Here is a 13,210-nt window from a genome sequence, read left to right as displayed (position 1 = left end):
GGAGGAACTAAGCATATATGGCAAAAGTGGCTGTGACTGAAAGCACCCCTGTATTCACACTCTGCACACTAATGTAGTAAAACTAATAACTCACTCGTCAATAATATCATGGTGAAATGTATGTAGCAATATTATATGTAAAGTTATGACTTCCCGCTGTATGTTGTTAGAACATATTCAAAACCACACAGCGCTGCCTAGACAAACGTTGTTAAACAGGTCTATCCTAAACAAAGGAATGTGTGTTTACCTCAATTTACATATTAGTAGTAAACAGCATCGTCAAGACACTAGGGGGAGAAGATGGCAGGAAACAGAACAATTTGCATTTTAGCAAACGCAAATGGAGGAAGAAAGAGCATGGAGCCTCCTTTATCATGAGACCCCATGTCGCCTTCCGCCTGCTGCTTTGGATAAAGTTTACTTTTTGGGGGGCAAGAGGATATCCTTAGAAGAATACATTTCAAAGATTCAATGGCCTATCAAAGAAAGGGACAGGTACCCCCAAATTCTCTCTTTTACCTAAGACAAAAGCACCAGAACCTTTTGGGCCTCTGGGACAGATCCTGATCAAGGAGAGAGTCAGCCACTATCTTGCTGGAAGACTGTAGGTGAGAAAGGCCATCTTACACAAAGCCTTGAACCAAAAGTTGCTAGATTTAGTTTTAAATGCGTATTTTCACTTTTATTTGCTGGTAACCATTTCTAATTTTATCTCTTATACTTGAATTAACTTAAAATCCTATTTTTTTAAAATCTAAACCAACCCAGTGGTATGAACTGTTTGATAATTCCAGTTAAGGTAGCAAAGTATTGCTGTTGATGATTCCAGTTAAGGTAGCAAAATATGACTCCTTAAAAGGGTAACAAACCTTAATATCCCTCTGATAGTTCCAGGACAGGGCTAGACATTTCAGAAGATGTGTTTTTGGGAAAATTCAGGGCCGGGGACTGTGTGGACTCATCATCCCAGTAGTTAACCAAGGCTAGGTGAAGCCAGTGGAAATCTGTGGCATTGCAGGCATTGGTCCAAGGCTGCCCAATACATAGACAGAATGCATGCTTGTTGCTAACTGTGGGACTTCCAGGCAGAGAGCCAGTGACAAGGCATTATGAGGCATTTGGGGTTACAGGGAAAGAGGTGATACAACTCTTCACTGATGTGGATTTCACCCCATAATGTGACAACAGTGGGTGGAAGTGAAATTAGCAAATGAACACATGTAAAATAAGAGATCAAGTCCCAAGATTCTGAAGCCAAAAGAGTTGTGCAAGCGGCGTGATCAGCATATGGGGAAGGGTGTGTCTTATATCATTTTTCAGCTACCTTTGCCAAAGCAAAGAGCTGCACTGATCAGCTTCAGAAATTCCCATTCTTATTCCAAGGCTGTAACGATGTCTTTGAAATAGAGGGAGTACTAAAAAGTGAATAAGTCGGAGGACAACCTTTTGGGGTTTGAGGATTGCTTACAGAAGAAAAAAGTATACAGAATAATATAACTCAAGACAATAGGCAATGTTAATGCAAAATTATGATGTAATATCATTAGAATTGTGAAAACAACTGTTCTGAAAAACAAATTCAGTTTGCAAAAGACTTCACCTAAAAAAATTAAACATTATCTTAAAACTTCTGTCAGTTTGCCTTACCATGATGAATTTCATAATCTTCAGTTCCCTTTCCTTTAAAGACTGCTAGACATGGCTGATAGACATACAGATTACTGCAGACACTTGGTGAAGAAAGGCAGTCAATCTTTCCAACCTATTATTAAACAAACAATAACATTTGGGTTTTTTAAATAAGGGAATCTAATTTATTTATATTAGTATATTTGGAAAGTTGACATAAATTAAGATGCTTTTCCAAAATAGTACTTCCTGTCCGTTATAAATGCAATATTCTTTTATAAGTGCTAGTGGTCTTTGATCCTAAAGACTGATACGATGTTTAAGGTGTAATACAATTCATACAGATGTATTATGTACCGCAAGCACAATTAGATAGAGAAAAACTTCTAAAAACAAAACAATTTAATATTGCGACACAGCTAATCACTGCTAATTCTTACCTCAAAGACAGGTTTAGGGAATAGAAACTAAAACAATCCAATTTCTTCCAAATAAAATATCAAGAGAGAACATAGCATCTGAGATAAATACTAGGGGACCAAATTCTGCTCTTAGCAGAGTAACTACTGAAGTCCATGGAAATTACTATGAACTTGCATTAGAGAACTGTATGATCTATGGTGTTTAAATATACAAGCTTCCCCTGGTTACACAGGAGCTATTTTGAATTACTTTTAAGAATGAAAGTTAATTTAGTTCCAGCTTCAAGCACACACAAATATAATTATAAAATCTTTGTGGGGTAAATATTTAAAATACTGTTCAAGATTTTCAAGGCTTTTTTTGTTTAAAGTAGGTCTTCATCTTCTGTGAAGAAAAAACTGCACTAGGTTTATCACAGACATATCTAATGTAACTGTTGAAATGAGACAAATACAGACTACAACCAGTTTTCAAACACAAGTGCCTAACCCATACGTAGGTACCTAAGTCCACTCAGGTTTAGTTAATGTGCAGCACATTTGATATTAAATTCAGTGGAAGCTGCAAGTGCCCAGGACTGTGAAAATCCCTTTGATTTAGACATCTAAGTCAGGACTTGGGTGCCTAACTTTGCACACCCGAGTTTAAAAATTTGTGGCCTACAGCAGGAATCACCTATCCAATGCAACAGTCGTATACAATAAGGAAGGTTTAGGAGAATTTGTGTTGTAATTATTTTCAGTTTTTATGTTTTAACATACTCAAGTTCTACTTAATGGGCCAGATTTTGTTCTGAAATCAGTGGTGTTACCCCAGATGTACACAGGTGTGAGAGCAATATCTGACTCAGTACTTACAACTGATAGGTGATAATAAAGAAGATAACATGAAACAGCTTGTTAATGGGAAGCTAGGGTGCATAATGCTAAATAAATGAGTATTCTTACCTGAATATGTTCATCTTTAAGTAGAAAATTCAGTTTTTTAAACTCATGCACATTTGACTTGTCACTCCCACCGAACTGAAAGAAAAGCAGCCATCGGTGATGAGCCACATGGTCCTTAAAATGGGAAGCAAATGAGAGAGAAATGCTTATCTTCCAGTTTCTACCAGTTATGTAAGTTAAATCTATGTTTTCAGTCATGTTACTGTAAATCAAATGCTAAGCAATTCACCAGAACCTAAATCCTTATCCAATACACATTGCATTGCCCTTCGAAACGATATAAATTTAACAGCTTTTCAATAGAGCACCGCCCTAAGAGAGAAAATCTAAAAACTACTTTATATATCTTTTTAATCTTGCTTCCAACTTGCCTCCTTCATACTAGATCAAAATAGCTAAACTTTGCATTCTCTCTTGAAAGCAGTGATACTCAGACCTCAGTTGTTCAAGAGCCAAAGTAGCGATCAACATTACCCAAATGAGCCACAGAAGTGTGAATTCATTGTTTCATTTACTGTACTACAATTAATATTTAACAGTATGACGGGAATATTTATTTTATATATACTCATTCTCACAGCAAATAAGTTGTTAACTTAGTGCAAGATGATAACTTATCGGGTTAATAACACAGTAACAGCATCCTGATTGGTTAATAATTAAATCAGTGTTTTAACATCATGTGCTGCAAAGAGCCGCAGGCGACACATTAGAGAACCACTTGCAGCAAACTTTATTATTAGCCTAGTGAAAGGAGACTGAGGCTTAGGGCTTGTCTTTACTACCAGCCAAATCGGTGCTGCTGCGATCAATGCAGCAGGCATCGATTTAGCAGTCCTGGTGAAGACAAGATAAGTTGATGGGAGAGGCTGCTTACCTCTAATGAGGCTGCAGAGAGCATTTCAAAATCTGGAAGATGCTGCATTACTTCCAAATATATCTCTTTGGCATCCAAGGAGTTAAGAAACTAGAAGAGAAAAAAGTCACTCTAATTGTATAAAATGTATAAACATTAACCTGATTGTCGTTGATTAGCAATCCTCAACAGAATTAACCTGATTAGTCCCCATTCATCAACTGAAAAATGCTGTTAATCAACATATGTTACTTGATTCGAACCTCCCTTTAATGGCTGGTTTCAGAGTAATTGCTATTACAAGAACACTATACTCTAAGCAGTCTGCTGTTTTAGGCCCAGATTTTAAAATGTATTTAGGCACACTGTGCTCAGTGTTGCGACGCCAGAGTCTCATTTTTAAAAAGTGATTTAGGCACATAGGAGACTAAATCCCATTGTCTTACACACTGCTTTTCTCCCCATCCCCCGCACTAAAAACACAAAATACCGTGCTTTGTCAAAATGAGTGCTAAAACAAAGTCATGGCCTCAACTCACAAAACACTTTCTTTGGCAACATGTCTCTATTTTACTGTACTATTTGTATAGTTCAGATCTAGTTACTGTATTTCTGTAATTTTGCAAACATCAGGAAGTGCATAAGAAGTAGTAACTCAATGCTGGTGGATTTAATGTAGCTCCAGTGATTGTTACTTTCTCTTCAGGTTCACTTTTGAAGAAGGGCTTTGGTGGCCGTAGCATGAGAGAGAGGGAGAGTCATGTTTCAGATTGGTGATTTTCTTGCATAAATTAAGAATATTAACCTCAAGACAACTGAAACAAGAGTTTAAGGTGATATGGTAATAGGAGAATAGCACAATACAGCATATATCCATAGTGACATGCAGTGCAAGTCCATTTTCACTGCATGTAGACCACATTTTGAGATTTTAAGAGGGGTATCTAGCTCATTATATATCAAATTTACCAATAGCACATAAGTTAAATGTAAAACTGGGAACAAGCATTTCTCAGTGTAATAAATTCAATTTTGTTTGATTGGTGAATGTTTATAATCCACTTTCTCATCACCACCACCACCATATTGTATGTAGACCCAAACTGTTTAAAAGTAACTCATACCAAAACACCTCCTTTCTCTTTATTAGTTAAGGTGGCTCCAGGTGGAAAGTATGCTGTAGTACTAGAAGAGATATCCAAATTATCACAAAGCTCACCCTGGGTGGCACAATCCATCCAGCCTACATTAACAAGGCCTTCCTAAAATAAAAAAGCAACAATTTGATAGTGTTATTTTGAAACTCAAGGTCAGAAGAATTTCTGCAAATACAATAGAGGCAACTAGCTACTGTTTTTAAGAGATGGGGGGGGAGGGAGGAAGACTTACAGGGAAGCACAACAATACTTTGATAGTCATGTACTCTAATTTAGGAAATCCTTTAAACATTTAGTTCCATTATATCATGTCCAATAATGAGATGGCTCTCAAACATTAAGCTGATTTGAAAACAAAATGTTTGAAAGTTATTGGGTGAAATCTTGGCCCCACTGAAGTCGGTGAGAGTTTGCCATTGACTTTTATGGCATCAGGATTTCACCTTTTGGAATTCTGATTTAAATATAATGGGTAACATCTCCAAATGAAATACTGCTTACCAACATGCCAGCTAGTTTAAGGCGCGTCTGGGAAGTCAAACAATCTGGAAAATGAAAATAATGATTTACCATTAAACACAAGGCTTTAAATGATCAAGTAATTAAACTTACTCTAGTTTAGAATTTTTCTTATCACCAAGAATCCCAGGAGGAGCAGGCTACAGTTTTCCCATGAATGTTTGCTAGCTTTTTAAAAACAAAATTTTTTTTTGTAGCTTTTCAAGTGAAAATCTTGAGAAGCTACTGCCTATGCGATGACAATTGTGAATGAAAATATTCTATAGTGGCTTAATCGATAGAGAATCCCCTCATTTTGAAATATGAGCAGTTGTTTCACATGGCTTATGATTCCTGCCCTTGTAAACTGATTCTCACCTGAGCAGTGTTTTAAAAATATCTACCTATGTATCAAATTTTGTCATAGAAAGAGATTTCATTGAAATTATTAGAAACCCCACAAACATTTCTGAAAAGTACTAACTTGAGAAGATAACTGAGTTTTTGAAAAGGAAATGCAGTAGATTTAGTCTACCTGGTTTTCAGTGCTTGATACAGTTCCACAAGGGAAATTATTAGTTAAATTGGAGAAGATGGGGATTGATATAAGTATTAAAAGATAGATAAGGAACAGGTTACAGAGGAGACTACAATGTGTCATGCTGAAAGATGAACTTTCAGGCTAGAGGGAGATTACTAGTGGAGTTTCTCAGGGATCAATCCTGAGACTAATCTTATTTAACATTTTCGTTACTGACCTTGGCCCAAAAAGCAGGAGTGTGCTAATAAAATTTGCAGATGACACAAAGTTGGAAAGTAAGGCCAAAATGGAGGAGGACCGGAATATCATACAAGATCTAGATGACCTTGAAAACTGGAGTAATAGAAATGAGATGAAATTTAACAGTGCAAAGTGCAAGGTGATGCACTTAGGGACTAACAACAAGAATTTTTGCTATCAACTGGGGACTTTTGAGTTGGAAGTAACAGAGGAGGAGGCAAACCTGGGTGTACTGGTTAATAACAGGATGACTATGAGCTGCTAATGTGATGTGGCTATGAAAAAGGCTAATGCACTCCTAGGATGCATTAGGTGAGGTATTTCCAGTAGAGACAGGGAAGTGTTATTGCCTTTATACAAGGCACTAATGAGACTTCATCTGGAATACTATGTGCAATTCTAGTCTCCGATGTTTAAGAAAGATTAATTCAAACTGGAACAGGTGCAGAGAAGGGCTAGTAGGAGGATCAGAGGAATGGAAAACCTACCTTCCTTATGAGAAGAGCCTCAAAGATCTTGGTTTGTTTAGACTAACCAAATGAAGGCTGAGGAGAGATGTGATTGCTCTCTATACATACATCAGAGGGATAAATACAAGGGAGGGAGAAGGGAGTTTATTTATTTAAAAAGTTCACCCGTCCCGTTTTTTATTATTTGATCATCAGATCCGTAGTTTGCGATATGCAAACTTAGGTTGTGCAAGGGCTACATAATGCCTAAAATATTTAATCATTATTCAATCTTTTTTGCATTATGATTGGAGAGGGAAAGTCCACCACTCCCACCAATCCAGGGCCAATGAGCAGGGATGCTGCATACTTTTCTCGTATCTGATGTTGCAGCTTATGAGCTGTAACAGCAGCCAAAACCTGTCTGTGTCAGTTGCATGGGATGTGGGGGCTACTGCAAAAGTATGGATCCTATGGCAAGGCCTCACTCATTGAGCCCAGGACAGAGGCCAATCCTGTCACACATTTAGGGTGTGGAAGCACCACTGTATAGTTCCTCCATTAATGTTCCCTTTCCCTAGTAGCCCTATAATGGGGCTTAAGTGGTCCATATGGCCTTGTGCTGGCCTTCCACACTGTATGAATTTTACCCCACTAAAATATTCATTAGAAGCAGCAGCAAATATGTCACTGTCAGCAAAAAACAAAAGAGAATTGTATTCTCTTCAATCAGTTTGCCTTATTTAATACATTTACCTCCACCCTCAGCACAGAAAGTGATCAGCCAGCCAACACCAGAGGCAAATGAAGCTTGAATAGCATTCACAAAATTTCCTATTAAAAAAAAAAGCACAAAATCCATATCAATTTCTGTTTGAGGTTTTGTTTTAAATATGAAAAATTATGGTATGTAAACAGTGAAACGAACACGCTTATTAGCACAATTACAATTAAACTATTTTTTAATTTCAAGTATTGTGTGTGTGCACATGCACAAATTTCAACCTTGAGTAAGAAATACTGGGTACACACACTCAATTAAATGTATATATAATCCTGGCAACACCTCCTTATCTTAAAAAACAAAATAAAAAGATCAATAGCCCAAACAAGTTACATTACCTGCCCATAACTCTGTCACTGTGCTTGTGACATACTGCATGGCAAAACTCATTAAACTTTCCTTTGATCTGTCTCCATAATATTTTACTGGATTCTATAAAAAAAAAAAGTGTTAATGCAAAATTTAACTTATAGAAATCATTACACAGTAATTGATAATTGAAATTATTATTTACACTGCAGATGGACCTTGACCAAAATCCTAGAACCACATGCTTTCACCCTCCATCCCAAACTTTGGAGTTCAACCTTAAATTTGAATTTTGTGACTCAGGCCCTTGTCTAGTTTATATATGGCTTCCATTTAGTCCAGCAATACCAGGATCATAAGGCCTCAGAAATATCAGTTCCCATAGTAATGTCTATTTGTTTAAAAGAAGTGAGTATTGTGCCAGTCTTCTGTGAATATACATCTCCTCTACTTTAACCTCCTCAAAAGTTTACACATTCTCTCCACTGTAGCATTATGTGCTGAATGCTCAATAACCAGACTAAGTAGCATGCAGTACAGCACATTGCTACAGTGGAAGAAATTTTGTAAAAATAACATGCAGGTGTCTTTTAAAGGAATATTCTTAAAGTTTCTTAAGTTTGAAGCAGAGTATTGCATATATTTAAACATTATCCTACATTGTTGGAAACTCCAATACAGAACTGTGATAGAGGGCAGTGTGGCTCAGTGGATAGGGCACTGGTATGGGTGTTCAAAGCCTTGTATTCAATTCCCGGGATCTATCACTTACTCATTGTATAGCCTTGAACAAATCATTTAACCTCAGTGTCTCAATTTCCCCAAAATGGAAGAAGCGATACTTACCCTCTATTGCAAAATGATTTGAAGAGAACTGTTTGAGAGGTATTTATTTGTTTCCTCACTTAGTTATAATATAACATGATCAAAAGTGAAATTGGCTCGAGTAACTGGGCTGTTCATGGTGAATGAAAGTCCAAATTTTTTTTTATAAAAGAAGAATAAATTAGACTATTATAAAGAAAAATTCTTTACCAGTATAGCATCAATGATAAAATGTATTTTAGTTGAGTATTCTTCCTTAGAATTCTTTAATTTATTTTAATTATTTTTATATAATATAAACACATAACAAAACACAAATACATGCACAAAATGGAAAGAGCATATAAACGTCCATTATTTATAAAACCTGGAAAAAAACAAGAGTGTAATTACTCACTATTCCAGTTTTGAAAACATAGAGGCTTGGATAACTATTAATTCCTTTGATCCGACAAAGCATTCTGTTATCACCACAATTTACAGCTCCAATGCGTATTAGTCCATCCATTTCTTTAGCAAATTCTCTCCACTAAAAAGGAGGGGGCAAAAAAGAAAACTTGGGATATTTTCCTTTGAAAACAATTTTCAAAATTCTTCTGCTGTTGGCTTCTTGAATCAATGCTGTTTTAGGCTTTGGCTTCAGCATTCAAATCAAACTTGACAAAGTTTTACTCAAATTAAAAAGTGTCTACTTGAAATACATTTTCAGAATTAAGATGTTGACTGTAAATACATACCGTAGGTGCTAAATCATGGCAGTGTGAACATCGAGGGGAATAGAAATTTATGAACCAGAGTTCTCCAGAGTTAACAGCAGCATCTGGTTAACGAGACAAGACAAAAATATACTTAAGTTAAGAATTGATAAAAGCTTCCTTTTAAATTTTGCATCTACGAGTAGTGTGAGAGAGAGAGAATAAATACACACCCATTTTAAGACCTGAGTTCAAGTGATTAGAATTCCCTGATTCAGTGGATATCAGTAATACCTAGTATAGTGTAATGACTGCAACTCCATTTACACTCTCACTGGCATATGCAGGACACATGAAAGGCATAACTGAAGTGAAACCACCTGCTTAACTATGAAATTTTGTTTACATGTAACTGAGCTAGTAAACACACTATAATAATTTAAACCCGCTAACAAATTAAACATATCACTTTAAATATTAAAAGGATTATAGAAAGTTAGTTACATTAACAAAATACAAACACTACCTCTACTCATCAGATACACGTTATCTCCTGCCAATCACTTGCACTCTTGCCATATGGTAAGTAATGATCAAACCTGAACCAAATAAAAATTCTGTTTCAAAGAGAGGTTTATTTTTACATCTGAAAATGCAATTTAAATTGCAGGCTGTAATTAATTTAATGCCCTTTGGTAAGGGGCCAACTACCTAATGACTAGTCTGAAAGGGGAGCACAGAATCACAGAAGCGTAGGACTGGAAGGGACCTTGAGAGTCATCTCGTCCAGCCTCAAGGCAGGACTATGTAATAACTAGACCATTCCCGACAGGTGTTTGTCTAACCTGTTCTTAAAAATTGCCAGTGACGGAGCTTCCACAGCCTCCCTAGGCAATTTGTTCCAGTGCTTAACCACCCTGACAGTTAAGAAGTTTTTCCTAATGTCCAACCTAAAACTCCCTTTCTCAATTTATGGCCATTACTTCTTGTCCTGTCCTCAGAAGTTAATGCGAACAATTTACTTCCCTCCTCCTTGTAACAACCTTTTAAGTACTTGAAAACTATTATGTCTCCTTTCAGTCTTCTCTTCTCCAGACTAAATAAACCCAATTTTTTTCAATCTTCCTTCATAGGTCATGTTTTCTAGACCTTTAATAATTTTTGTTGCTTTTCTCTGGACTCCCTCCAATTTGTCCACAACTTTCCTGAAATGTGGCACCCGGAACTGGACACAATACTTCAGCTGAGGCCTTATCAGCATGGAAAAGAGGGGAAGAATTACTTCTTGTGTCTTGCTTACAACGCACCCCCTAATGTATCCCAGAACGATGTTTGCTTTTTTTGCAACAGTGTTACACTGTTGACTCATATTTAGCTTGCAATCCACTATAACCACCAGATCCCTTTCTGCAGTATTCCTTCCTAGGCAGTCATTTCCCATTTTGTATGTGTGCACTTGATTGTTCCTTCCTAAGTGGAGTACTTTACATTTGTCCTTATTGAATTTCATCACCTATACTTCAGACCATTTCTACAGTTTGTCCAGATCATTTTGAATTTTAATTCTATCCTCCAAAGCACTTGCAACCCTTCCCAGCTTGGTATGGTCTGCAGACTTTATAAGTGTACTCTCTATGCCATTATCTAAATCATTGATGAAGATATTGAATAGAACCATACCCAGGACTGATCCCTGCAGGACCCCATATGCCCTTCCAGTTTGACTGTGAAACACTGATGATAACTACTCTCTGGGAAGCTTTTTCAACCAGTTATGTACCTACCTTATAGTAGCTCCATATAACCTGTATTTCCCTAGTTTGTTTAAGAGGAGGTTACGCCGGACAGTATCAAAAGCCTCACTAAAGTCAAGATATACCACATCTACTACTTCCCCTATCCACAAGGCTTGTTACCCTGTCAAAGCATGTAAGTATATTAGAATACGCATTACTAAAGGGGTACGACTGACTTCAAATCATGTGGCTCAGAGTCCACTTTTAGTGGGGTTTTTCAGTCACGTTTTCCTATGTTAAAAATCTCTCTGCTGTTGCTGTGTGAAACACCTAAATGAACAGGGGAAATTGACTACAGTTCTGCTTCTGTAGGTGGCCAATGTCTCATGTGGAACTTTTTTGTCTTTGTGAGGTGCTATGTGGGTATAATGGTGTACCTCAGTGGTTCAAAGCCTAGCTGACTATATAAGGAAAACGATACACAAAATGCTGTCAAACATATACAAGTGGAAAAACAAGGACTTTTCCCCAACATTCTATATTAGTTAGTTTATCTTTAGGTGTTACTTCTAACAAGAGAAGAGAAAAAGACTGCCATAGAAGTGAAATTAAGTTGGCTATATCCCTTTAATTTTTTTTAAACAGAACTTTGTTTAAATTCATATATCCAGAATTTTAAAATGGAAGCTGTGATACATAGAAAATTATATTGTTTTGTTATAAAATAAATGTGTCATTAGTTTATCATTAACCATAGGTTAATTCACCACCCATCACAGAAGAGGGTGCAGGTCCTGGGCTGTTTTCCCAGTGACCGTTAATGGGGAACACCTGATGGGAGGGTTGGCTCCCGTCTTCACCTGGTGGACATCCAGGCTAGTGAGCCCAGGCCAGTTGGAGAACAGCTGCCAGTATGAATGCAGCACCTCTCTGATCTCTGCCTGCTGGGCAGAGGTTAGCTGGTCTGAGAGGGGAATTGATTCCGGCGAGGGGTCAGCTCCAACCTCAGGGTGCAAAAGGTCCTCAGAACAGTAGAAACACAGTGGTTCAATGGCATGGGGAAGGGGCAATACGGTGGTGGCAAAACAGGCGCACAAGAAGGCTCTCAGTACTGGTTCTGCAAAGCCCATCATAGCAGGGATTTGGGGGATTGGTTGGGTTCTGAACCACTGGTAACTGCATGAATCCAGTGATCACAAACACCTGAATATGAGGTGTACAAGAGTGATGGCTGCTGCTGTGAAAGTGAATGCTGAGGGGGCACAGGGCTGTCCTGTATCTTGGTTGGAGGATGGATTTAATTCCACTTTAATCCTCATATAGTTCCGGTACTAACTCATACTTTTTTGGCATATATGCGTGTTTCATCCTAGATATAAGTTCTACTATATCTATTACACATTTGTTTAACAAAGAGTAGCAGCAGTAAACTTCATGCACATTTAAGGAATCTGAGCCAAAGTGTATCTAAGAAAAACAAGCTGTCCTCTTTCAGGTACCTGTATAAAAAGTCACTATCACATCCTGACTCTAATTCATTTGTGTTTTGTCTTTTCTGTTTCGTCTGAGAATTATTGCTTGTGCTATAAGATGTCAGCATGTTTGACTGAAAACTGCTGTCTTACTATAATGCTGAAGTATATTAAAAAAGATAGTAAAGATTTACTAATTTCTAGAAACTAATGGTAGAACACTGTCAATTGTCTGTGAGTACATACAGCATCTTCTTTTGAAAACACATCAACTGTCTGTAAACACTAACAATAAATATGAGAGGGGAAAAACAAAAGCCCCCACCCACATCATTGATCAGTATGAGCTGTTTCCTGGTGTCTGGATTAAGACTTTTTATTTTTTACCTCAGGGAACTAAGACTTAAGAATGTCAGAATAGGAATCCTGTCAAATGGTATCTTCAAACAAGCAGAACTGCAGGTAAGTAGAACTGACTGAATTGCTAATTTTGAAGATCAGCTGCCTCTTTGGGATTGTGTCTTGAGCACACATCTCCCAAGAGTGAGAATTCTGCAGGATAATAAATCCAGAGAAACAAAATTACAAGGTAAATAATTTTCTCTTCCTTGAGATATTACACACTTTCTTTCAAATTTAATCTAAA

The 13,210-nt window shown here is 37.2% G+C and overlaps 1 protein-coding gene across 1 annotated transcript in view; it reads right to left on the bottom strand.

Moving 5' to 3' along the window:
• The window catches only part of DNAJC10 (DnaJ heat shock protein family (Hsp40) member C10), a 34,918-nt gene that overhangs the window by 15,116 nt on the left and 6,592 nt on the right, over positions 1–13,210 (bottom strand). Inside the window, exons 5-13 of the mRNA XM_073306089.2 lie at positions 9,399–9,481; positions 9,059–9,190; positions 7,866–7,959; positions 7,500–7,577; positions 5,517–5,560; positions 4,983–5,120; positions 3,880–3,969; positions 3,003–3,116; positions 1,651–1,765 (exon numbers count right to left, since the gene is read on the bottom strand). Of these exons, the coding sequence (XP_073162190.2) occupies positions 1,651–1,765; positions 3,003–3,116; positions 3,880–3,969; positions 4,983–5,120; positions 5,517–5,560; positions 7,500–7,577; positions 7,866–7,959; positions 9,059–9,190; positions 9,399–9,481 (888 nt within the window). The remainder of the gene's footprint in view (positions 1–1,650; positions 1,766–3,002; positions 3,117–3,879; positions 3,970–4,982; positions 5,121–5,516; positions 5,561–7,499; positions 7,578–7,865; positions 7,960–9,058; positions 9,191–9,398; positions 9,482–13,210) is intronic.

The sequence above is a fragment of the Lepidochelys kempii genome, chromosome 11, assembly GCF_965140285.1.
Source record: "Lepidochelys kempii isolate rLepKem1 chromosome 11, rLepKem1.hap1, whole genome shotgun sequence".
Lineage (NCBI taxonomy): Eukaryota > Metazoa > Chordata > Testudines > Cheloniidae > Lepidochelys > Lepidochelys kempii.
This window is presented reverse-complemented; position numbering and strand designations above follow the sequence as displayed.